This window comes from Rhineura floridana, chromosome 6 (genome assembly GCF_030035675.1).
Source record: "Rhineura floridana isolate rRhiFlo1 chromosome 6, rRhiFlo1.hap2, whole genome shotgun sequence".
In the NCBI taxonomy this organism is placed as follows: domain Eukaryota; kingdom Metazoa; phylum Chordata; class Lepidosauria; order Squamata; family Rhineuridae; genus Rhineura; species Rhineura floridana.
Window position 1 is genome coordinate 105,424,057 of NC_084485.1, and position 27,575 is coordinate 105,451,631.

The 27,575-nt window shown below is 40.3% G+C and overlaps 1 protein-coding gene across 1 annotated transcript; it reads right to left on the bottom strand.

Annotated features, from left to right (window-relative positions):
• Window positions 1-1,687: 1,687 nt before the first annotated feature.
• ZRANB2 (zinc finger RANBP2-type containing 2) lies at window positions 1,688-26,698 on the bottom strand. Its single transcript, XM_061633421.1, is given in 11 exon segments — window positions 1,688-3,642; window positions 4,100-4,244; window positions 4,246-4,261; window positions 8,210-8,290; window positions 9,963-10,138; window positions 11,339-11,476; window positions 17,871-17,947; window positions 20,793-20,875; window positions 21,853-21,961; window positions 22,060-22,112; window positions 26,410-26,698. Coding segments are annotated over 11 exon segments (1,086 nt in total). The 5' UTR covers window positions 26,466-26,698; the 3' UTR covers window positions 1,688-3,490.
• Between the last annotated feature and the right edge of the window lie 877 nt (window positions 26,699-27,575).

A 27,575-nucleotide genomic window follows, 5' to 3' on the forward strand; every position in this document is an offset into this window, starting at 1 on the left:
GCTCAAGCCTCCTCCTATCTTGCTTCATCGCTCTCAGCTCCGGAGTATACCATGGAGCTGTATGAGCTCTACACAGGAGAGGGCGTGCAGGAGCGATCGTGTAATTAAGGGAATACATACTATAAGTTAAAAACCCCACTTTCCTCCCTTCATTATATGAAGTTACAGGAAAGAGAAAAAAATCTTCCCTTTCCCCATAAACCTCATCCCAATATTTATTAAAGGAACATTTATATATTGCTTGCTCAGACAAAAGAACTCTTTAAGTGCTTTACAAAATATATAGGAATAAAGACTTTTGGTTTTAAGGGTTGCAGCCCTTTTGTGCTATAAAGCAAAATAAGCAAAGGTTTAATTAGTGTGTGTGCGTGCATAATCTTTTACTCCCACCATGAGATCTAAATCGCTTCTAAAGGCCGCCTGCAGCTCTGAAAAGGAATAACCATTAGAAATATATTTTGGAAAACCATTTCTTTCAGCCTATACCTTGTAACCATGTGCCACCTGTCAGGCAAGGAAGATCCTAATTGCAGTGGAATGTTACAAAAATCCAGCTATTGATTACAATGTATTAATTTGTTCTAAATCAATTTTTTTTACACCAGGTTTCCTTGTTATTTTCTATTTCCTGGATGTAACATGGTGTTAAAATTACTATGGTCATTTGGCGAAGGTGATTTATTGAATTACTCATGAGCAATTTCATCACACAACCCTTTCTCCACTAGGAAAGTTGTTCACTTTTTATTCTCAGTCCTATTAACCAATTGAACTATGAATGCTTGAAAATGGGAAGCTGGGGATTTGTTCATACCAACAGGATTATTTCCTGTATTCATTACTTACAAAAGGGATTAGAGATTCTGGTAATTATGTTACCAGATGTACAAATGGGGGGGGGGAAGGACCTAGTGACTGATATTGGTGCATGCAAGAAAATTCATTTTCTCAAAACCATTAAGAGAAATATTTTAGGAAAGCATGCTTTCTTAAATCTTAAGACTAGACAGCAAACTTTTCTAAAAGGTAACACCCAAGTAACATACATTAAGACTTCTGCTACTGGTTACTATTATGATGCCATCACAGAACTCTTTCAGTTTTGGCAAGTGAGCTTTGCTTTCAGCATGTAAATTTAAATTGATAGTTAGCTAGTTAATCTACTGAAGAGGCACATGACCCAAGCCCAACAAGACGAATAGTGCAAATAATATTTCACTCTGGTCTTAAGGCAGTTATTTACATTTACTCCCTTATTTATAAAGACTTTTACCTTAAATGTGTATTTCAATTTATTCTTCAGGAATTTGGAGTACCATTTTACTCCCTTAGAAAAGTGCTGATTACTCCATTTCATATTTAGATTTTTAAATACAGCAAGAAAATGATTATGGATAGCATCCAACATCCCATTCACATTTATTAATGTTGCTCTGGAAGTCAAATAATCTAAATTGAATATGGAAAACAACTTTAAATAAACATCAGGAACGTGTTTGGCCCTATTGGTGATCTAAGGGTTGTATCTGACTAAATCATACTCAGAATAGACTCCATTTAAATTACTGGGCATGGGTCATTAATTCCAATCATTAAATCCACCCATATGAATGTAAATGGGACTAACTAATTTTTGAAATTATTCAGACAGAGGTTACTTAAAACCCAAATAAATGCACACTTCATCTTTGTTTGACATGCTTTATTTACATATGTCTACAGAATTATATCTTCATAAAACAAGCCAGTACATTTTACTCCAAGCCAAATGAAACCCATAATTTTCCCGTAGCCAGTTCTAGCCTATAATTTGCAGAGTTTAAGAACTTGTTAGGTACAATACTTAGAAATACAAAGCACAAGACTAACTTAACATGTAGCATCTAGCAAATCAGATTTTCACAATTTTAGACAGACTTTCAAGAAGTCAGAGGCAGTTACAAGAGACTATTTGTTCTTGTGCAATCTATGCTAAATTAAGCAAAAAGAAAATAAAAAGAAGAGATACCTAAGAGAAAGCAATACAGGATTATAGGGCATTTTTTCTGCAAAATTTATCCAAAATATTGCTACAGCGAAAACATTTTACTTTGTCTTTGATCGGTCCAATTTTTTAAAAAGATGTTCATAAGAGAAAAACATAAAGACAAGTTCTGCTCCATTTGTCGTGCAGTTTGCTTTACAAAGCACATGGTCCAATATACAAGTAATTCAGGATGTACTGCTTCTTTCCTAGAACCACTAATCTCCCTTAACATACTTACCTTGGGATCTCACTGAAGACGACACAGCAAATGGAGCTTAAGAATGGTCAGTATTTTAACAAATATTTGCTAGTAAAACAAATTTCATGAAGCATTTTAAGCCATACATTTACATTAGTCCAAAAAGATCGTTTGCAATGATTTGTTTAAGTAGGTATTTATACTTTAGAAGACTCGCAGTATTTGCTGGAAGTTACAAATCTGATGTAGAGTCTTCCAGTCTGAAATGAGTTTTGTTTACTGACTTACAGAAACTGATTTTGATATTACATATCCACTCCTTTGTAAAAAGTTTCAGACAAATTGAGTGGTATGGCTCTTAGTACTTTGTTGTATCTTGATAAATATACACTAGTTGCTCAATTTGTTGCAGGACCCAAAGATTCCACGTGTGCAATTGGGGGTGGAAGGGGAGAGGGCACACCAATGTTCAGTTTTGGTAGCACACTCAGGAGAGTAGTTCAGGAACAGCTTTTGGGAGGGGATAAGACAGATAGGAAGAGATGCCTGAAAAGCCCCAGTGTGAATGAAAAACTGCATTTTTTCCTTTGGATGCTAACCATGCATTTTGAGTTTACTGCCACAGAGCTATTAATTAGCTATAAAGCGGCTGCCAGGAACACCTCTGAAGTTACATGCCACCAGGAAGTACTCACAGATGCAGTATCAGCACAAAATTGTACCTAATTTTTGTGTGCGCACTCAACAGTCAAGAATCAATGCAACGTAGCTTACACATCAATTTGAGATCTTGCCTACTGAGAGGGTAATTTAGTCTCACTTAGAAACCACAACACTTAAATTAACTTTCTTATCTCTCTGATATATCTCCTGCTTTGCGTGTGAAGACATACTATAGTAGTTTTTAATCTTTGGAGGTGGGGTGGGGAGAAGTGAACTAGACCAGTTTAGGAGCCAGAGTGTACGTTAACATCAATTGTACTGTCTCCTGGATAGTTCTGCAACTAGCAGGTGTGAAGGCTAAATGACAAATCAGGATGGCAGCATACCATGCAGAGTTCTTCAACAAGAATTAGAGCCTTAGAACCAGGAAGAAAAGAACCAGTCAAATCAAGAAGGGACAGGCACTTTTTTAAAATAAGAAAAAATAAAGTCATACTACTCACCTTTCTGGGGTCAATTTATGGCTTAAAATATTTCATTACATTTTGTTTCATTAATTAAATAGCTGCAGTTTTCCATTAAACATGCACCTCTAGCAGGATTTAGCACTTCTGACCAAGTAAGACACCAACTTCTTTAAAACGTCTCATGCACTGGACTATATTTTGTGTGTGATTGAGCTTTAATATATTATTTCTTTTTAGAACTTTTACGGGATCCAGAATGAGAAGATCCAGATGATGACCTGCGGTGTCTGCAAGATAAAAGATGGGAGAAAGCATGCAAACAAATAAGTAATGATTTTCACGGGGGGGCAGCGGGGGAGGGAGAGAAAAAATTTAAATAGGGCATGATACGAACGGGGAACATAATTATTTGAATTTCATATCTGTATCATGACTGCATCAAACAGTTCACATTAATACAGAAAAGATTATCTTCATTTGTAATTGTTTAGAAAAACAATTTCATAAGTGCATCAGAACTTAAAACATTTTTTCTGATTTATTTGTGACAAGATGTATTAAAAATGGTAACTAAAAATGTGAGTGTATGTTTTAAAAGAAGAATCAGCTGGGTTGACTGAAATCTACAAAAATGAAAACAGCTATCTTCAAACACACACAATACTTAAACATACTGTTGTTTTTGTAGCCCATTCACAGTTAACATTTAAGGAACAACCATTCTTATTCTACAGAAACCCAAACCTTTCAGGTGACCGGGATTTCGTTCGTCTTTTTTTGCGATCACCAGATGAAGATCTAGATCGGCTTCTCTTTCTGCTTCTCTCAGGGGAAGACGATGAACGAGAACTTGAGTAAGATCTTTTTCTTGGGGTTGAAGAACCCCTGACGGATCTGGAGCTGGATCTTTATTAAGAAATAAATCAGACTTAATCCTAGCATAAATATTGAGGAAGCAACAATCTAATAGATGTATCAAATCCAAAACACACACTGCAAATATAAAATGGGATTAGATTAGTGCATAAATACTTACTGCTATGTCAATAAGAATTCAATCTTAAGAGCAGAGTTTCTCAATATAGTAATGTGGCCAAATCATTCACAGGTTGACAAGAACGGACCATATAATGACCAAGACAAAAACAGAAGCCATTAATGGCTTCATGTCATTGTTGCTTCTCAGCAACAGCAGACTAAAGTGAGAGATGAACATATGAAAAGCCATACATTTATCACACAAAAAGACCTGAAATTTAGTTCACCCAGAATAGTTACACAATTCCAAACCAGAAAAAGCAATGATATTTCACTTCAACTCTTGCTGTGAATAGTTTTGGTGGGGAAGATTACCTTAATCTTTTGGCTGGTTACTATTGGAAACCAAATACTAGGATAATCAGTCCTTGGTCTGCTCCAGTAAGGCAACTTCTTCAACAGTGCACTTTCTCTTCCCCTTTTCTAACAACCTCTGTGCCCCAATTCATATGCAAGACTGGGGCTTTGGCTCAGCTTCCCATTTTACAGAATGGTCAAAGAGGACAAAATGTGTACTGGTTATTGGAATTCACAGCTAGTTAGATGAAATAAAATAAAAAGCTGAACCAAAACCATAATTACCATGCTTACATGGGCAGTGAGAAGTAGTCTACTAGCACTATGGACCAGCCTCTGACGTGGAGGCTATAATGGTATGGATATAGACCAGAGTCTTGAGTCTCTGCACGACATCTGCATTTCTAAGGAAGCAGATATGGGCAATGGTTTAAAAGCAGACTGATTTCCATTTGTGAATAAACACACTTTGCTGCCAGACAAAGACTTGCTGTCTGCCTGCTCTAACTTTCATTTACTAGGTCAAAACTCTCTTGATCTGTAAAAACAACACAAATACTCAAAAAAATATTTCTCAAATGTATTCAAATTTTCTCCAAAGTCAGTCCTACTGACTCTAAGATTTATCCCTTAGTGTGGACTGGATTCAAGTCCTGCTCATCAAATAATTCTGCAGAGAATGTCAATACAAAAGTAACATTTCCATGTTATTAAGATAGGGGATAATGATTATACAATAACAACTGGTAAGTAACTCTGTCAAGCTGTAAGATACTAAGGGAGTATCACTGTGATACTCCATGTAACAATGCTGTGCAGAGCACCCTGAATCTCACAATTTCACTGATGGGGGAAAACAGAGTTCTTTCCTGCTAAATATTCTTTCCCAACTCAAAATGGAGAATTTGAGAGCGATCCAGTTGGTGCTCAATGAAAATCTGCTTACGCAACAGGCAGGGCTTCTGGTTTCTTTTCCCCTCCTCCAGCCCTTAGGATCTGCTCAAAAGAGCCCCCCCAATCCCCCAGAACAAATTTTGGAGATGCACATGGGACTGGAGGACGGGAAGGAGATGCTACATTGCATAAGCAGATGTGAAGGCAAGCTGCATTGGATCCAACCCGCTGTGTCTACGAAGCAATTGCAAATTTAAGTCTATTTAATTTAAAAATTCATAAGTCACAGTTTCACAGAAAATATAACAAGGCTGCATACAACATAAAAACACAACACTATAGTAACATAGTAAAAAATTAGTGCATCTATACAAAATGGTTGGTTAAAAAGTCCAAAGGCCTGTATGAACAATAGATTTGAAAAGACATCTGAAGAAAGCAAAGAGGACACCTGACAGACTTTTATTTGCAAGGAGTTGTACAAGACAGGCCTGTCACACTTAAAGCTTGGTCTCTGGTAAGAATCAACTGGACCTTAGGGGCATGGGGGACCCTCCTATCAGAATATCTCAGTGACTGAGGTGGAACATAAGAAATCAAGTGGTCCTTAAGGTATTTTGGGCCCAAGTTGTTTAGGGCTTTGTGAATTAACACTAGAACTTTGACTGCAAATAGGCAGCCAGTGCAGCTCTCTCAGCAAAGGTGTAATGTTGCCAGTAACCAGTTCCTGCTGGCAGTCTGACCACCGCATTCTGCACAACATGATCCATTGTTGTTCCTGTGCCACAGGATATAGCCCAATCTCTTTCCCCTCACTGTGTGTGTGGGGGGGGGGGAGGAGAAGTGCGCGAGAGAGCGCGCGAGAGAGCGCGCGGGGTGGATAGGGGGTCTGTGCACACATTCCATATACTCAGTCAGATCTCCCACTTGGCTGGGCAGGATTTCTGAGGTGGAGAACTCACATAGACCTTCCCTCCCTTTGTCCTATCTGTGAAGGGGAAACAGAAAAATAGGGCTCTGTTGACTGAGATTTATCAGAGAAGAGGCTTTAGATATATTGGTTCTGCATTCTGAACTACTGTTTTAGTTACAAATAGTGTGGTGTAGTGGTTAAGGTGCTGGACTATGACCTGGGAGACCAGGGTTCGAATCCCACAGCCATGGAGCTCACTGGGTGACCTTGGGCCAGTCACTGCCTCTCAGCCTCAGAGGAAAGCAATGGTAAACCACCTCTGAATACCATTTACCATGAAAACCCTATTCGTAGGGTCGCCATAAATCGGGATCGACTTGAAGGCCATTTCTATCATGTTCTCACTCTATTAGGATATGGCAAGAGAGATTCTCGGTGAAGTTCTAACTTTTTCACATGGGAAAAAAGTCACCACAAACTAATAATATAGCCTACTACAGTAGGGCCCCGCTCATACGGCAGGTTCTGTTCCAGACCGCCGCAGTAAAGTGAAATCCGCCGTAAAGTGGAATGCATTGACTAACATTGTCTAAAATGGTGCCCGATGCCCAAAAAACACCATAAAAGTGGAACCAACACCGTAGCAGCGGGGCCTTTCTGCAATTGACAACCGCTGTATCGGTGGAATGCTGCAAAGCAGAGCGCTGCAAAGTGGGGCCCTACTGTACCTGGAATTCCTCATTCTTTTGAAAGGCAATCAATCAATAAGAGTACTGAGAAGTTGGCCACCCTCTGCTTCAAGACTAAATTTAGACCAAAATCTACATTCAATCTTGAACATACCATATATGTGAAACAGCACTCTGAACCTCTACAGAGGCTGTAGGCTGCACAGCACAGACTATGCACTCTAAGGGTGCAATCCAACTTGCATTTATGCTAGGCTGAGGAGAGTTGGATGCAGTGGATCTCCAACTGAGCTGGCTGGGTCCCAGCTTAGCCAGGCTACGTGGACTAAGCCTGGCTGAGCTGGGACCCAGCCAAGACCAGCATGCGGAGCTGGTGTAAGGCCTGAAAAAGAGACGTATCAGCAGCTTGTCAGGGGAGGGGCCAAAATGGGGGGACTTAGGCCAAATCATGTTCTAAGTATTCCTGTAGGTCCCAATCCAGGCAAAAGTTATGCCAGAAAAAAGGTTGGCCTAAGAAAATAATTGCAACAGAAGTTAATGGAGAGGGTTACTGCCCAGTAGGGGTATTTGGGAGAGCAGACTTATATTTTCTGGTCCCTGTGCACAGCTTCCAGCTGAGCTGGCGTTCAGACAACACAGAGGCTCCTGAGTGGCAACTGGATGTGGCGGAACTTTATGCCGGCTTCTCTCATGCTGGCACCACTTATGCCGGCTTCCCCCAGGTTGGATTGCTCTGCAGATGGCACATCAAAGTTGCAGTTTGGATAAAATTAAATTGTATATTTTTTAAATGGGAATACAGGATTATCATTTTTAGAGCTTTTTACATCATTGAGGTATTTTTATGTTACAACTATTGTAACAACATTTCATTTAATATAAATTCCCTTTACTATTGTTATTGCTTCAATGAAAGTTATTTGTGAGAACCAAATAGTCATAATAAAATAGTAATTTCTGAGGGTCTTTTCGTCTCTCTCTCTCTCTCTCTCTGACAAGCAGAGAGGTTGCTACCTCATTCACCTTGATTTCGACCCACGAGATCTAGAACGTTCTCTGGAAGTGGAATGAGATCTTGACCTTGAACTGGAAGAGCTTCTTGACCTGAAACAACATGAAGGATTTAAATTTATTGGAACAGAAAGACGAGAATCAGATGGAAATCTAATTTTTAGTGGAATTCATATCTGAAGTGAAAATAATTTTATTTCCTTCACAGCATTTCAATAAAATAAAATGGTCAGGATCCAAAAAGGTACTTGAGCTCACTGAAGTGGCATGTGCTAGGACAGCTGAAATGACTTTTTCATTTGAATATCTAATTCTCATACAATGTCACAAGCTGGTTCTGAAACATCCTTCAGTTTCAAAAGCAGTTTGCTATGTAGTAAAAGGGGATGCCATTAGAGAAAGACAAGCCTAAGGCCCCTTTGGACTCTCAGGGTTCTTTGGATCCTGGCCAATAGAAAGAAGATGAAAGTATCTTAAAATATTAAGAACATCATCATTAATTTCAGTGTATAAGTTGCATAGACAAAAATTCAAAAAACGTTACTTTTAAACACTAAAAGGTAGTAAGAATTGTTCTGTTCAAAAGCAGAAAACGGCTAACTTAAATCACATAAAGAAGCTAATTTCCAATGTTAAATTTGTGCTTCAAATGATATACACTAGAATGTTTGAAAGCAAGGTTTAAAGAGTCGCAATTTTGATATACCAGTGAACAAATCCTTTTTAAAAACATTGTTTTCAGGAAGGGGTGGAGCAAGAAGCCAGGTACGTATGCAGAAGCCAAGCAGGCCTCTGGATTTTCAGTTCCCAGATTAAAATGTGTTCCCATAGCATTGTTCTACCTTAATGAACAAGATAATTTCAACATTCCATTTCCACTTGGGAAACATATTTTGTAGAGGATTATTTGTTGCCCATGAAGAGTTTATTCTCAAAGAACATAGCTACTAGGAAACACATTTAACATTAAAATTCTGTCCAAGACTGCATTTGTGGCTTAATCAGCACTCAAAGGTCATACGAGTTTCAAAAATAATTTACCGAACTACATTGCCCCAAAGTTTCAACCAACAAGCTGAAATATTTTAATTAAATATTTTTATTTAAAAACAATTCTACTATAATGATGTAGACTTCTCTCACATTTCCATAGTATTATTCTGTATAGTGGGCAATGGCCATGTAAGATGATCTTGAATACACAGAGTATTGAATGCTGAAAACAATTAAACTTTTGTTAACTGAAATGTCAACTGTTATCCAGGCTATAAGTCACAAATAATGGTTTTGTTTGCCAGATTTCATACAGCATTTCCATAAGTGATCCGCCATGGAAAATTGAAGGATACTAGTACTTCTGATGAGGCAAAAAGCGATGCCAAATATTGGGTGCATCACAAACCTGACCAGCAAAAGTGATTGGCTGTTCAAAGAAACCCTATGTTTGCTTAGAGATATAAATAAAATTGTAAGCTACAGTTTATTTGGTCAGGAAGAAAGTGTTCAATTCCAAAACCAAATCTTCCATTTACACTGTCTATTACACTAACATGTACCCTAAAATGTATAGTGATCATCTGCAATTTTTTTCAGTTTAAGCACAAACTACCTGTGCAGGCTGTATATGTAAGATTTATTAGATTAACTTAAACTGCAAAAAGTTAAAAATTAAAAAATTAAAAAATCAATTACAAAAGAGATGTAAATAAAGAAAGTTAGATACTGACATTTTGTCTGGCGTTACCCTTGACCTGTACCCGTTTACCTGGACCTAGACCTTGAGCTTGAGTGGGAGGATGAGCGAGATGAAGATCGTGAATGAGAAGATCGAGACTTGGAACGGCTGCGTCTACTTGCAGTTTTCTTCTTTTTGGCAGAATCTTCTTCCTCACTAGCATCAAGATTATATTTTGAGAGATCAGCATCATCTTCATCTTCATCCTAAAAAAAACCCCGAGTTCTTACTCTTGTTGTACACAAAGCATCACAGGAAGCACTTCATTTACATATGTGTCTTTGTCCTATCTCAGAACAATCTAATACAGCACACTTAAATAATTTGCTACACTTACCTTCATTTACTAACTGCCAAAATAAACTTTGGCCTTCGTCCAGAAAAACCTGGATCAGACCCTTACTTAGCCACAAGGCTGGCCAGGTGACCTCTCAAACATTTTACCTCACAGATGTATGGAATGGAATAATTGTATTTAAGTTTCCCCCAGTTCCTAGGTTCACAAACCTCACTTTGTCTAACAAGCCATGGCTTAGCATTATGTGGAAACTATTGTCTGCTTAAATTCTGTTTTGGAAGCTGAATCCATGATGGTGCAAACATCCCAAAAGAAGCATCCTCCTAGTAGACCAAGGTCTGGAGTTGAGCAAACCCAGGGTCTAGTCTAGAAACACAGCCAACTTGCCTGGGATGTTGAGAAAGACAGCCTGAAATGGCACAGCTTGCCACTGCTAACACCAAGAAAAGAGGCAGGTATCATCTCATTGCATTACAGGCAGTTAAACATTCATGTAACCATTTTCTGTCCTATTGCAGTTGTGAGATGTGGCCATTGTCCACAGGCTGCTTGAGTAGCATGTGCATGGTTGCAAGGTCTTTAAGATGCGTTATTGTTACAGCTAATTCATAACTAATGGGATTGCTCTGTTGTACTTCTGAAACAGTTATAAATATGTTAATGGCACACTATGTTGTTTTGTTTTAAAAAACTGTAGGGTCAGTTCTTCTAGGTTTATATTCTGGGGTACTGTTAATCCCAATGACTTCTTTGCAAATATACTGTTTTACTGGAAAAGGAATGTTCAATAACAACATACTTTTAAAAGTCACACATGGCATCATACTTAACATCTTCTTCAGATTTTTTTATGGCTTTCTTGGAATATATCCAACTACAAAATTGGACTGAATCAGTTTAACTGGAAGGTTAAGGAAAACAAGGCCTTGTATGTTGTTTGCCATCAAATACAGGCAGAAAGCACCAAGCAAGAGGATGAAGACTCCACTGGCTTCTCAACTTGCTGCTTATATTAATGGTCTATGAGTTCTTAGCAGCTGTTAAAATTAAGGCTCAGCTGTATGAATTTAGCAAAGAAGAAAGCAAAGCACAGTAAGGATTGTTTTACCTCATCCAACTTATATTTAGACAGATCTCCATCCTCATCCTCCTCTTCTTCCCCTTCAGATTCCTTATCTTCAACTTCCTTTAAGATAGATGCAGGACCAACAGGCTTCCCTCTGTATTTTTTCTTTTTACGACCAAACTACAAAAGGGTGCATTGTACTCCATAAGAGAGTGAACACAAAGCAATCACAGCCACTGATTTAACTGAATATCCTTACATTAAGTTTATTACAGTAGTTCCCTATTACTACTTTAGAAAACAACAATTATTTAAGAGTTATGTAAATCAGTATTTATAATATGGAATTATAAATCTTTAACAATCTAGGCCAGGACTCAAAGCAGCAACATGCATACATGGGAGACAATCACTTGGGCTTCATTCATTGTTTCTGCAGCAGCTGTTCTTACTGCTACAAGACAAGCTATTACTGACTTTAAAACATGGCTCTCTCTTTAGCACTGCAAGTGAAAACAAAGACTGAATAAGCAGTTTACCTTTTATGTGTGCATAATTAATACTGGATCCTGGCTCAAGTTCAAAATGAAGGAAGCAGTTTACCAGGGAATATATATAGATATGGAGCCAAAGACATTCTATGCACACACTACAGACATCATGCTCTAAGCCATGTGCTCTGAAGGGCTCCATAGCAGCTTGACTGGAAGGGGTGTGGCCTGATAGCTATTAGCTTAAGGGTGTGGCCTGAGAACGGCTGAGGGCAACAAGCAGCAGCTGTGTGTGCTGGGACTTTCATTCTGTTTCCTGACTCCTAACTGAGCAAAGCAGAGGGAGCTGTCTCAGTTGGTCCACAGTGCACCACATACCAGTGGGACTCTGAAGTTTACCCTTAGTAAACTTGGGCAGGACAAAGCACAGGCCACTCCAAAACAAGTAGTCAGCAAGAAACGAAAGGTAGAAGAGAGTATAAATGGAAAGGATACTCCAGTGGTTGTGACCTGCAAGGTGTGTGCCATGTTTGTTTTCTTGCCTGAGAACAACATGGCGTACACATGCAACAAGTGCAAGCTCATGGCACTGCTGGAAGAAAAAGTGAGAGGCCTGGAACGACAGGTGGCCATACTGAGGACTGTAAGAGAAGATGAATAGTTCTTAGACAGAATGCAGGAACAACAGGAAAGAGAAGTGGAGGTGGAAGAGCAACAGCATGTGGTAGCAGAAGAGGAGACTGCTTTGGAGAGGAACAACGAAGTGGAGGAAACTCCGTGGGAAAGGGTGACAAGAGCAGAAGAGCTAGAAGACACCCTTTACCAGTGGAACTATGGAACCACTTTCAACCACTTGAGGATGAGACAGGAGAACAGCCTGTGGTGGAAGGAGACAAGCAAGAGGCTGAAGCTCAATCAAGCAGGGGCAATGAAACCATGCCCCACAACAAGAAGAGTACTAGTAGTGGGAGACTCCCTACTGCATGGGATCAAAACTCAAGTATGCAGAGAAGATCCGTGGACTCGCCAGGTATGCTGTCTACCAGGAGGACGGATTAGAGATGTGACGGAAGGGTGGCCATCACTCATCAAGCCCACCAACAGGTATCCCTTTCTCCTCATCCATGTAGGAACAAATGATACTGCCAAACGGAGCTATGAAGAAATCACATCAGACTTTGAAGCTCTGGGAAGGAAACTCAAGGACTTTGGGGCCCAGATAGTTTTTTCATCCATCCTTCCAGTACTTAGAAGAGGAGTAGAAAGGGAAAGAAAAATACTCCATGTGAATGAATGGCTATGAAGGTGGCGCTGATGTGAGAGATTTGGATTCTGGGACCATGGGCTACACTTCCTGGAAGATGGACTGCTGGCAAGTGATGGGTTGCATCTTACAAGGACTGGGAAGAATGTGTTTGGCCACAGCATTGAGAAGTTCATCAAGAGGGCTTTAAACTGAATCCTAAAGGTGGTAATGACTGGTGAAGGCTTGTGCACAGTAACGGGAACAGAGAGATCGGCTCTAATAGGGCCCAGTAACAGTCCTCAAAAAAATGTAGTAAGGAAGCCAAGCCACAAATCACATGGTCTTCGATGTCTGTATACTAATGCACAGAGCATGGGAAACAAGCAAGGTGAACTTGAACTCTTAATACAGGAGGATAATTATGACTTGATAGGTATAACTGAAACTTGGTGGGATGACTACCATGACTGGAATACAGCAACTGAAGGATATACACTTGTTCAAAAAGAACAGAAGGAGGTGGAGTCACGCTATATGTTAAAAATATATATCCCTGCGCAGAAATACAGGAAGATGAGCTTGGTAGATCCACTGAGAGTATCTGGATTAAAATTAATGGGGCAACATGATAATGTAACTTTTGAAAAGCAAATTGCCAATGTTTTGAGGAGACATGATGTAGTAGTAATGGGGGGCTTCAATTATCCCAATATCTGTTGGGAGACAAATTCTGCCAAACACAGCCCCTCCAAGAAATTTCTGACTTGTGTTGGAGATAACTTTCTCCTACAGAAAGTGGAGGAAGCATCAGAGGATCAGCTATCCTGGACTTGATTCTAACTAATAGAGATGATTTGGTGGATGAAGTTGCAGTTACGGGAATTCTGGGGGGAAATGACCACACCATACTTGAATTCTTGATTTTAACAGAAGCAAAAGCTGAGAGTAGCCATACATGTACCCTGGACTTCAGGAAAGCTGATTTTAATAAACTCAGAACAATTGTAAGTACGGTTCCATGGCAAGCCACCCTAATGAGAAAAGGAGTCCAAGATGGGTGGGAGTTTCTAAAAAAGGAAATTCTAAAAGCACAATGGCAATCAATTCCAACAAGAAAAAAAAAGGGGAAAACAGCAGAAGAAGCCAATGTGGCTTCACAAAAAGCTTAGAGATGACCTGAAAACAAAAAAGGACACATAAAGTAGAAAGAAGGCCAGGCCACAAAGGAAGAGTACAGGCAGGTATCACGGAATTGCAGGGATGGTGTCAGGAAGGCTAAAGCTGAGAATGAGCTGAGGTTAGCGAGGGATACTAAAAGCAACAAAAAAGCTTTCTTCACCTACGTCCATAGTAAAAGACAGAGAAAAGAAATGGTGGCACAACTACTCAATGAGGATGGCAATATGATAACAGATGACAAAGAAAGAGCAGAAATGCTCAATTCCTACTATGACTCAGTCTTCTCCCAAAAAACAGTCTATGACCCTCCCGGGAAACATGAAATAGAAGGGGCAGGATTGGTGCTTGAGATTGATAGACAAACAGTCAAGGAATACCTCATCACTTTGAACGAGTTCAAATCGGCAGGGCCTGATAAACTGCATCCTAGAGTATTGAAGGAACTGGCTGAAGAACTCTCAGAACCGCTGTCTATTATCTTTGCGAAATCATGGAGGACTGCTGAAGTGCCCGATTACTGGAGGAGAGCTAATGTTGTCCCTATCTTCAGGAACTGGGAAACTGAACTACAGACCAGTCAGCCTAACATAAATCCCTGGAAAAACTCTGGAGCAGATTATAAAGCAGTCAATCTGTAAGCACCTTGAAAACAATGCAGTGATCACTAGGAGCCAACATGGATTTATGAAGAATAAATCCTGCCAAACTAATCTTATCTCATTTTTTGATTGGGTAACCTCCCTTGTAGACTGTGGGAATGCTGTGGACATAATATATCTTGACTTCAACAAAGGTTTTGACAAAGTGCCCCATGATATTCTGATTAGCAAGCTAGCTAAATGTGGGCTGGATGGAACAACTATCAGGTCGATCCACAGTTGGCTACAGAACTGTACTCCGTACGCGATAATGGACTGGATGAGAGCAAACAAACTGAAACTCAATCCTGACAAGACTGAGATGCTGCTAGTTGGGGGGCCCTCGGCTCAGATGGTTGATGTCAGACCTGTCCTAGATGGGGTTACACTCCCCCTAAAGGAACAGGTCCGTAGTTTGGGGATCTTATTAGATCCGCTTCTGTCACTTGAGGCCCAGGTAGCCTCGGTGGCACGAAATGCGTTCTACCAGCTTCGGCTGGTAGCCCAACTACGACCCTATCTGGACAGGGAGAACCTAGCCTCAGTTATTCACGCTCTGGTAACCTCTAGATTGGATTACTGTAATGCTCTCTACGTAGGGTTACCTTTGAAAACGATTCGGAAACTTCAGCTAGTGCAGAATGCTGCGGCCAGAGTTCTTACTGGGACGAAGAAATTCGATCACATAACACCTATTCTGGCCCAACTGCACTGGCTTCCAATATGTTTCCGGGCCAGATTCAAAGTGTTGGTCCTTACCTATAAAGCCCTTAACAGCACTGGACCGCAATATCTGATGGAACGCCTCTCCCGCTATGTTCCTACCCGTTCACTCCGCTCGACGTCTAAGGCCCTTCTCCGGGTCCCAACCCATACAGAGGCCCGGAGAACAGTAACAAGATCTAGGGCCTTTTCGGTGGTGGCCCCCGAATTATGGAATGCCCTCCCAGATGAGATACGCCTGGCGCCTTCTCTGTCATCTTTCCGGCGCCAGGTAAAAACCCACCTCTTCACCCAGGCATTTTAAAGTATTTAAGCTTTTAATCTTTTTTTTTTTTAGTTTTCTTTCACTTTGTTTATATAATGTTTATATTGTCTGCGCAATACACACTTGCTGTATTTTAAATATTGTGGTTTTATCATGTTGTACACCGCCCTGGGAGCTGCTAGCTATAGGGCGGTTTAGAAATGCAACTAAATAATAAATAAATAATAATAACTGTACTCAAAGAGTGCTTATCAATGGTTCCTTCTCAAACTGGGCGGAAGTAACGGATGGGGTACCACAGGGCTTGGTCCTGGGCCCAGTGCTCTTCACAACATTTTTACTGACAACTTGGATGAGGAGGTACAGAGCATGCTTATCAAATTTGCAGATGATACAAAATGGGGGGGCACAGCTAATACCATGGAAGACAGAAAGAAAATTCAAAGGGACCTTGATAGGCTGGAGCATTGGGTTGAAAAGAGAGCTTGGAAAAGTTACTTTTTTGAACTACAACGCCCATCAGCCCAATCCAGTGGCCATGCTGGCTGGGGCTGATGGGAGTTGTAGTTCAAAAAAGTAACTTTTCCAAGCTCTGGTTGAAAACAACAGAATGAAATTCAGCAGAGATAAATGCAAATTTCTACACTTGGGAAAAAGAAACCAAATGCACAGTCATAACACGGGGGATACTTGGTCAGCAATACGACATGTGAGAAGGATCTTGGAATTGTCGTTGATCACAAGCTGAATATGAGCCAACAGTGTGATGTGGCTGCAAAAAAGGCAAATGCTATATTAGGCTACATTAACAGAAGTATAGTTTCCAAATCGAGTGACGTATTAGTTCCCCTCTATTTAGCACTGGTTAGGCCTCATCTTGAATACTGCATCCAGTTCTGGTCTCCGCACTTCAAGAAGGATGCAGACAAACTGGAACAGGTTCAGAGGAGGGCAACAAGGATGATCAGGGGACTGGAAACAAAGCCCTATGAGGAGAGACTGAAAGAACTGGGCATGTTTAGCCTGGAGAAGACTGAGGGGAGATATGATAGCACTCTTCAAGTACATGAAAAGTTGTCGCACACAGGAGGACCGGGATCTCTTCTTGATTGTCCCAGAGTGCAGGACACAGAATACAGTAGGGCCCTGACTCATACGGCGGGTTACATTCTGGACCCCTGCTGAAAAGCGGAACTCATTGAATAGAATGGCGTGCGACGCCCAAAAACCGCCATAAAAGTGGAACAAGAGCTGTATGAGTGGGGCTTTAGTCTAATTGCGTCTAATTGCAACCGCCACATTAGTGAAGCGCCATAAAGGGGGGCCCTACTGTAATGGGCTCAAGTTGCAGGAAGCCAGATTTCAACCAGACATCAGGAAAACCTTCCTGTTAGAGCCATACAGCAACAGAACCAATTACCTAGAGAGGTAGTGGGCTCTCCGACACTGGAGGCATTCAAGAGGCAGCTAGACAGCCATCTGTTGGGAATACTTTGATTTGGATTCCTGCACTGAGCAGGGGGTTGGACTTGATGGCCTTATAGGCCCTTTCCAACTCTATTCTATGATTATGCTTTAGCATCTATCATACACAAAAGAGCTGCAGAATGAATTTACATGCAAGATTTATGCCTTATTTTCTCACTTCGATGAAAACTAAGGTTTTGTGAACATAAAGGCTACTCATCCAGAGAAAGCTTTTGATCCAGTAGAGAATTCTGCTGGCAAAAGGCGTGGGAGGGGATAGAAAATAACTTTCTCACATTTCTCCTTTGACAGGCAGCCTTTCCACAGTTTTGGAGGTTAGTAAGCAACCTGGAATCCTACAATTTGAGATCCCTACCCCAACCCCATAATTTAATCTTCATTGGGACAAATTGCAGTATGTCTTTTCTAACCAGTGAATTCTTTCTTTAGTGCAAATGTAGGAAGCACAACTCAGATTTAAAGAACTACTTTTAAGCATCAGGACCAAGCTTACTGCTATACTCAATTCTGACAATTGCCTATTCGCTAGATACATGCCACCTACCTCATCATATTCCCCATCTGACTCTTCACGTTCTATATATTCAACATTTTCTCTTTCATTAAAGCCCCCACCATATCCTGCAAAGAGAAGTTTCCAAAAATGTCAGAAGATCAACTTAAGCACACAGAACACTATTTTTCTTCTTCATACTTTGCTTCTTTCTAAAGCAAAAAGTAGAGTGGTCCCTTAGCCCCAGCTACAATTCTTCTAAGTCTGTGTTGGAATTACTTTTTAAGATGTTTTTAAATATGCTTTAATATGTGTTAGAGGCTTTTTAGTATTTTTGTTTGCTGCCCTGGGCTGCTTCCGGGAGGAAGGGTAGGATATAAATTTAATTAAATACTAATACTAATAATAATAATTTCCAACACCACTCAGTGCTAAGCTGTGCTCAGTACAAGTGTTGCTGTTGCCCTCCACCAGTACATACATACTCCTTCTAGCCAGAGAGCAGGGAGGTTGCAGATGCATTTGCTCTACTCAGTGGACAGAGATGGTAGCTCTCCACATGCTGAGCGCTTTTAAGAACAGAAAAATAATGGAGAGGGAGGATGAGATGGTAGAGAAAGATGTTCTTCACAGCACTATGAAGATAATCCTCTGCCCTCTTCTAGAGCTTGGAACTGGGGGCTTCTCACAGCTGTTTCCTCCCCTATCTGTCATTTCAGTCACCCATTCCCTTGTAAGTTAATAAGAAGCTTCCTCACTGGCATCTCTCAATTTAAGGAAGTATTCAAAGTTCAAACCATCACTGGTATATTCTGCACAGTGTTTGTACTTCCCCATTCCAATCTGCATGGTCTGACAGGGGCAGTAGCTCTTACACTGAACATTCCTTAGTGTTGAGAGCGTGGAGGAATTAAGTGTGCATGCTAAGCACTGGTTGGTGCTGGAAAGAGAGGTATAACAGAACATGTAGCTCAGCGTTACCCAACCTTTTTCGACCCAACGCCCCTTTGCAAAATCTTTTTGTGCCCAACGCCCCCCTCAGATTAAGTATATGCCAATGCTTCCTATTCTTCCCTTAAAATATGAGTAATGCATAAAAGGTATTTTCAGTGATTATTACTAATCGTTTTTATCATGCCTTTTTATTGCACTTAGATTACACATTGAATTCTTAGTATGATTTATTAATATACATACATAGTTATAGAAAAATAAATAAAATGAGATTTGTTATAAAATACTAGTGTGATCCTTGAGCTTGATGAGTTTTGGCTAACTTCACAATATCTGGAAGTCCACACAGTATGAACCAATAGAATACACTGTGTTACTTAACAACAAACTCATTCAGTTTACCGGCATTGTTTCGTTAAACAAGTTCATTTAATCACAGAAACAACGGGTAGCGAGTGTCCCATTCCTGAAGAAAACCAGCAAATAACTGACTGTCTGCGTCACCCATTTACCCACAGCACTCATCCGTTGGAAGAATGTGCCCTCCACCAATACACCCAGCTTATCAAACACTCTCTTGTGATTGGTTCCAACATCCCTCAAAACACCATCGGAACATTACCTAGTGCCGGGGCGTGGCTAATATCCCCATTCCTTGCAGGGCTGTTAAGTTGGTATGTCAAACCTTCGACTCCCACTCTCTATTTTTCTACTGTCCGACTCCGACTCCACCCAAAATTGCTTCCAGATCCACAGCCCTGGAAAGGGCTGTAAATGTCTTTTTAAATTGGAAGCTCTCATAGGAGCATTTTTATCACTGCCTGAATATGCACTGATCTTGGCATCACAGCATTTGTCTTCATCTGGGTCCTGTGTCATACACTGACACACAAAATGTTTTCTATCTTGAGTTATGGTGAAATGCTCAAGTACAGCTGACTTCATGGGAAGCTTCTTTGACATTTTGAATTTATATTTTAACAAATTTGTCAATCAACATTTATTTTGAAGCCGGAGTTAGTACATTTCTACCGACTCCACCCAAAATTGCTTCCAACTCTGACTCCACGACTCCAACTCCACAGCCCTGATTCCTTGATATGACACTGGCCGCTATTCAGAATTTCTTTGCTAAAGAACACACACTATTTATAGTGTTATTTCCATGAATTGAGACTATTAAATACATTCTAACTGGTGACAAAACAGTTAAAAAATTAATGATTTATGTATTAAATAAAATTAAAATTAAACGCTTCAACTGTCTCATCAGACCACCAAATGTCAATGCCCCACTAATGAATGCCCCCTTAAAGTTTGTAGTCACGCCAGCGCCCCCCTGAAAGGTTGTAACACCTCCCAGGGGGGCGCTACTGCTCACGTTGGGAATCGCTGATGTAGCTCAATGGAAGGATGGTGACTTGCCATGCATGGCAGAGGGGCAAGGGGCTCTTGCCATGTGTATGATAAGCTGATTTGATGACAGGTGCTGCTATCTAGTATTTAGAACCAAAACCAGCTTATCATACAACGATCTTGTGAATCAATTTGTATAAGGGGACTGGAATATGGACAAGTCTCCTCTCCTAAGTTCTTTCAACAACAGCAGTATCCCACCTGAGATAAGATGCCGGGAAAGCTCTCGGAGAACCCAGAGCCCACTTCATGAGTTACTTTTTTACCAACATGGCCCACCAAGCTGTTCCGGGGGGCCTTTCAGCAGCTTCTAGTTTTCTTTCCAGGTCTAGGTACCTTTTCTGAAAGCCACAAATGCCAGGGCCAATATGAGTACCTCAGAAACCTGACTCCTAATTGCCACAACCCTACAGAAAGAGGCTAAAACAAAAGCAAAACTAAACAAACAGAAATGTGTAGAACCTTTCAGCAGCCCAGTTTCACTAGTAGTGAGTAGTTTCACTTTCAAACTTCTACCTGGATTTATTGCAAAAGAATCTCACAGAAAAGATAGCATGTATTGTACACTTAAAGCATTCTTTTAGAAAATTTGAAAACACTTACCTGTCCTTTCCTCAAGTTTTGCATATTTTGGAGTGTTGCACATATTGCATTCCGATCTCCTGGCCCAATTAACATTACCACATCTTTGGGGAGAAAAAAACAACGTGGTTGATAGTTTAAATATAGGAAACTCTACTGGTTCAAAAATTAACAAATTAAGCATTAGGTAATATTTGAAAGTTTAAAATTTATTTTTAATTCCATGACTGACAAGAGTCATTGCAATAGCTTCATTTTTTAAGCAAAATACACAGAACTAACAACAGTGATCTCCTTTTAGAGGGAATATATTAGTACAGACTCGTTTGTGCAGTGTAAGAAAACATAAGCAATAACTTTTTTTCTTCTACTGGGATTATTTCTGAGCAAAGTGCAACTAGGAAAAAGGAAACAAAACCCTGTATTTTGACTCAGCAGGCAACTATTCTGATTTCTTTTTGCACATCAGCAAGATGAAATGGGCAGAAACACTGTTTTACCACATAAAGACTTTACTGCAATTATGCAGTTCTCTTAAAATGCCAGTGAAAATAAGGGGAAACAGATGCTAATCACCTGATGCCACTTAACTCAGATGAAATTAATAAGTGTAATGCTATGTATTCAAAATGTTCAGGAAGTGCCTTTTGATAGGCACCACATGCCTGTGCTGTTATCTCTGGCTATATGGAATCCTTTAAGTTGGAATTATTTTCCAATATGAATTGCAAAAACAATGCTTGAGAATGAAGGGGAGATTTAAATAATTAGGTGTTGTTAACTAAAAAAATCTAGTTGAATGTTTAATATTTTTATGTTGAATATTTCTATAAAGCATGTCATCAAATATGATAGTAGCACAAGATTAACACTGCAATCCTATGCACACCTCCCTGGCAATAAGCTCCTCTGAACACAATAGGACTTACTTCTGAATAAACATGCATAGGATTGGATTGCATGAAGAATGGGAGAGACATTTAGATAAAGGAAAGGAGAAAAACAGTCAGCTGAAAAAATGACACACAATGACATGTTTCGTAGAAACTAGAAATGAACTGGAGATTCAGGATGAACATACGTTTTACACTGCCAGTCATTAGCACTGAACAGACCACGGCTCTTTTCAGCAAGTGTTTTCCCTATCTCAGTTCCTCCAGCTTTCATCATCTTGGCCTCTGTGGTTTTTTCTGAAAGGTCAACAAAAGCAAGAATCAGACAATTTCTTATAAATTTAACATTTTGCAATCCATTTCCCTCTCAAAAGAAGCTTAATTTATATAGGTACCTCGACCACATCTGTTGCAGCTGGTTCTTCTAGCAAAGTTAACATTTCCACACCTGCAAACAAAGGAAACATGATTTGAAGAACTATTTTTTCTAAACAGGATACTAAACATTAATTCCAAAGTCCTACTGTTTGATGAAACTTCTTCCCAGTCAGTATGCTTAGGATTGCAGCCTACATTTTAAAACAAGATTTCAAGACACAAAACTAAAGTCACAGGATATTCATGGCACTTGTATCCCATTAGCATTCTGAATATTTTCCTCCCATGCAAAAGGAATGCAACACGGCACATTAATAACTAACTGGAAACTTTACAACTACTGTATAACTTGATGTTCAAATACTTTAGAATGATAACCATTACTGAAATTGAGTTTGTACTACTGGCTTGTTTAGCAACCCCAGCCCAGATGTTCATCAAGCTACCAAGGCATGAGCAGCTGAATACAAGCCAATCAGAAGAGGAACAAACTGACTTCCGGGAAGGGTGACTTCGCCTGTGCCTGCCTTTGAGACGAGCTCTCGTCTCAGAGGAAGCTTTTTCAGTTTTAAAATCAGTCAGAACGTTTTTTTTGACTGGTAAAGTATTTCTCCCGGGCAGGGAGAAACGTAGAGATTAACCACAAAAGCCTGTGTTTGTTGGGAGGACTGGATTTCATTAGTTTATGAGAGAAGGTTCAGCCAGCAGTGCCGGACGGACTTCCAAACAAGCTCTAACTGATTAAGCAACATGTTTATCTTTTCTTTAAAGAAAAATGGATTTTAACAGGCAAGCATCCTTCTTTCTATTTTTATCATCTGGTTTAAATTGTTGCAGCAAAAAGAGATTTGTTAATGAATCAGCTATAAAGAATCCCTGGGTGAGTTATAACTCTTCTCTTTCATTCACGAAATTAAGGAGGAAAGAAATTGAAAAAGCTTATCTTTGTTATTATTGCAAAAAGCTGGCCTGGAATTGTGCATTTTAAAGATACAAACGGATGAGGGATTTCTATTCCGAGGAGAAAATAAATAAATAAATCTGATTTATGAACTTTGGAGTATTATATGTCTGGGACTATTTTTTTGGTCTATTTCATTTTGACGAATCTGCTTGTTTACAATGCCACTAACTGTTTTGATGCTGTGAACTAAATTTGTTTTGCATTCCTGAACATATAAGAGATAAGGCAGGCTGTGCTGTCTACACTGTGATGTCATCAGGCTTGGAATATTAACCCAATTGTTGCTGGAATAAGAAGTGTTGTTTTTTTTCTTCGTGGTTTTAAGAATGGCAATCAAGAAAGTGGCTGAGATCCTGGAAGTAATTATGTTTCAGAAAATAATGGATGAGATTGAGATAACGAAACAAACCCTGAGACAGGGTAGACAGGAGATGAAAATTGAATTTGGCAAAATGAAGCAGGAGCTTAAAGAAATAGGGGATCTTGTGAGAGAGGAGGTTGATGAGATCAGAGATACAACTGGACAAGCATTAGAAGATGAAAAAAGAAAAATTAAAGGGAAGATGCAAGCCCTGGAGATTGGAACAAATGTGGAACTGGAAAAAGACTTGGAGTTTATGGATATTAGAGATAAAATTTACTGTTTGGAATTCAATGTTGTCTCTGAAGAAATTAATGAAGATATTAGAGATACAGTTATCAATGTCTTGGATAAATTTCTGGATTGGAATGATGTGATGGAGCTTGACATAGAAAAAATCTATGGAATTAATTACAGATATGTGACAATGGAAAAACTCTCAAGAGATGTGCCAGTGCATTTCGTAAAAAAGAAGAACAGAGATATAACTTTACAACAATATTTCAGCAACACATTCAGAATTGATGGCAAGGAAATATTTGTGATAAAGGAAATTCCCATCAGACTCTTATTATATGACTATGGCTATGACAGCAAGATTATTATGGGATATTGATAATGGAAGAATGGTTACTGAAATTACTGGACTTAACAGGATTATTGAAGATGGAATTAACATTGATAATGGAAGAATGGCTATTGAAATTATTGGACCTAACAGATTTGATGAGATGGATTAATCGACATGTTTATTTGGAGAAAAATTGATAGATATATTTCTCAAGGAATTGAAACCTCTCTTTGACTTTTTGTGGAAAGAATAAAGTAATGTTTATGAGATTTGATGATTAATTAAGGTAACTACTGGAGGAAAGTGATTTTGTAATATAATTTAAGAGACAGGTTTGTTATATATTGTAGATCTATAACTGATCTGCGACAAATCGGAAGTCAACATTTTATTTTATTGTTTAATTATTTTTGTTTTGTTTTGTTTTGTTTTTGAAAATTTGAATAAAAATTAATGATAAAAAAAAGAAGAGGAACAAACTGTGGTTTGCTTGCTTGCTTGCGAGTTGTCTTGGGGTTTGTTGAACAAACCATGGTTAAAACAAACCATAGTTCAGTATTGTTTGAACACAGGTAAGGACATTTTAAAGTATTTTTAAAATATATACTATAAATGTTTAGCATTTGTTGACTATTTTAAATGCTATCTGATACATGCATAAGTGGGCAATCCAAGTGCACATGGTTATTAAAAAATTGGATAACATGGTGTTCCACCAGTGTCTTTTCAAGTTCTCAACTTTCTCATTACTTAATGATACGTTGGTTGGCTGTAATAACAGATACTCTAGTACTGTTACTTTAGTATTTGTTCAACAGAGACCAGTACATCTAGCTTCACTTTTTGCAGACATTACCACTGTAGCTAGCCCACAACTTTCAACTGTTATGATAATTTAAGGCTGCCAGCTTATTTCCTAAAAAAAACCTGTCTGAAATATCCACAGAACATTGTGTCTCTCATAGCAAACACCTGCTTTGCTTCTCAAGGCAATGCAGCAGACTTTAAATAGAAAAATACCAACCATGAGGCTGCAAAGGTACAGCCCCACTGAAAGTAAGCCTCACTGAGTTCATCAGCAGTTGCTTTGAAGTAGCCCTGCACAGAATGGCAATGCAGAAAAGGTTGACCAAACTCATGCAAGTAAAATGTAAATATACAGCCTTCAAGTCGATTCCAACTTATGGCGACCCTATGAATAGGGTTTTCATGAGGCTGAGAAGCAGTGACTGGCCCAAGATCACCCAATGAGCTTCATGGTTATGCGGGGATTTGAACCCTGGTCTCCCAGGTTGTAGTCCAACACCTTAACCACTATACCACAGAGTCTGGAGCATTTCTGCTACAATGGAAAAGGTACACGTACATGGCTATTTAGTTTAGAAAAAACTAAGTAAGGAACGGGCACATGATAGAAATGTATAAAAATGACAGAGTGTTGAGAAAGTGAACAGAGATGTCTTTCTCATTCCCTCATAAAGCTAGAACCCAGGGCCATCCAATGAAACCAAATGATAGAAGATACAGGGTAGACAAATTGAAGTACTTCTTCACACTGTGCACAGTTATACAGAATATGCTTCCACAATATGTGATGATGACCACCAATTTAGATGGTTGCAGAAAGATATTACACATTCATGGAGACTAATGAATACTGCACATCATAGCTAAATACTACCTACAAAGACACACAATTTCTCTGAATACCAATTGCAGGAGGACAACAGCAGGAAAGTGGCTTTGCCTTCACCTCTTGCCTGCAGACTCCAACGGTATCTGGTTGGCCACAGTGAGAAACAGGATGCTGGACTAGACAGGCCTATGATATGACCCAGCCAGGCTCTTTAAAGCTGCTGAATCTATACTACCGTACACAAAACAAACCAGGTTCAAATCTCTACTCAGCCACGAAACTCACTGGGTAACCTTGGGCAAATCTCGCCTAAGCCTACCTCACAGGGTTGTCAAAATAAAGAGAGATCCAAGTAGACCACCTTGAGTTCCTTGGAGGAAAGGTGGAATAAAAAAGCAAAAAATATGTAAATAGTCACTCAACCCTTCTTCACCCGCAAGCGGGAACGTCGCGCTGGCCCTTTCAAAGGATGCGTGGAAAAGAAAGATCGTGAGGGGCACAAGGCATAAGTACGGCCTTCATCCCACTCCCCTCGGGTGCCACTTCACAAAGGGCAGTAAAAGTGATGGCGAAGCGGATCCAGCAGAGGTTCTACCCTGCGGTGCCCCAGCAAACCGAGGGGAAGGACGGAAGAGAAGATACTGTAAAAGAGCAGACATCACCCACCGCCACCCTTCCCCTCACCATCCTAGCCCGCATGGAGGTCGCCCGCTCATTCACCTCCTGCCACCGATCCAACTCAGGGCAAGGCCTCACCGCTACCCCCAGCTCCCTCCACAGGCCCAAGCCTTTAGCCAGCCGCCCGCCCGCCGCTGCCTCCTCCTTCGCCGCTCACTTTTTGTCCGGGCAGATCCAATCCCCGTCGCTGACACGGAAATTCTTTGTCGACATCTTGGAAAAGTAGGAACGGTAAAACAACAACACGCTCCCTTTCCCCTCCGCTCGCGGGAGTGACACGAAGCGAACTGGGCTGCGGTAGCGCCAGCACCAGTAAGTCGGCCTCGGTGACGGCTGAGGACCCCAGGAGCCCTACGAGTGAAGGGATGTCTTTGGGGTCCGCCTGCTCCGCCGTGCCCGACTCGACACCTCAATCTTTCTTTCGTAAGCGCTACCTACTCGTGCCTTCTGACTTCGCGGACCGGGAACACTTCGCTCGCCACCACACGCTCATCAGTTGTTCAAATAACTATCAGGCATTAAAGAAGACGACCCTAACACGACTGTGGCGGGAAAGAGACGAAGTGAGAAGAGCGACTCCTGGCGTGTGGAGGACCTTACAGGGCTCGAGGAAAGATTCTCCGAGAAATGATGGGAGGGCGAGAACCGGCGGCGTAGAACTCAGATAGATTTGGTCGATAATGTTCTGGCGGAAGAAAGAATCTGTTTTCTTGGGAAAATAATTTACCCTGTTTCGTCGACTTCTTCTGGTTTAGGTTGATTAAGGCATTCTGGAAATGAGCAAAGGAAGAGTTGAAGTGACTGGTGATTTTCTCTAAGTACATGAACTGGTGTTAAGACGGAGCTGCATAAGCATATATCTCCTATGTTTTGTTCAAAAAAATATGTGTCAGGTCTCTTCTCACAGATTTCCAGTTCAGGTTTATTTCCCTTTTCCCAATGTGTATATACCTGCATTGGCTATGGTGTCCTATATACAGATAAGTTCTAAAACTGTTAACTGTCACTTGGGTGTGGGGGTTCTTGGCCCATAGGTGGGATGGAATGAAGTTCCTGGCTTTTCTTTTAACGGTAGGCAAGAGAGATGCTTAGGGGCATAATGTCAAAACCTTCCCTCAACCCTCTGGTGCTCCTGTTTCTGCTCTTAGGAGCCTGCGTCGAGTCCAGGGGAAAATACTCTGGCAGTGGAAGGAACACTGAAATTATTGTTACGAGTTTGGGGGGTTGAGATAGATGATTTCTATAAGTCCCCTTCCAGCCTCTGATTGGGAACCCTGTACCTGGAGGTGGGCTCTGCAGCAGAGAAACCTGCTGTGCTGGTCA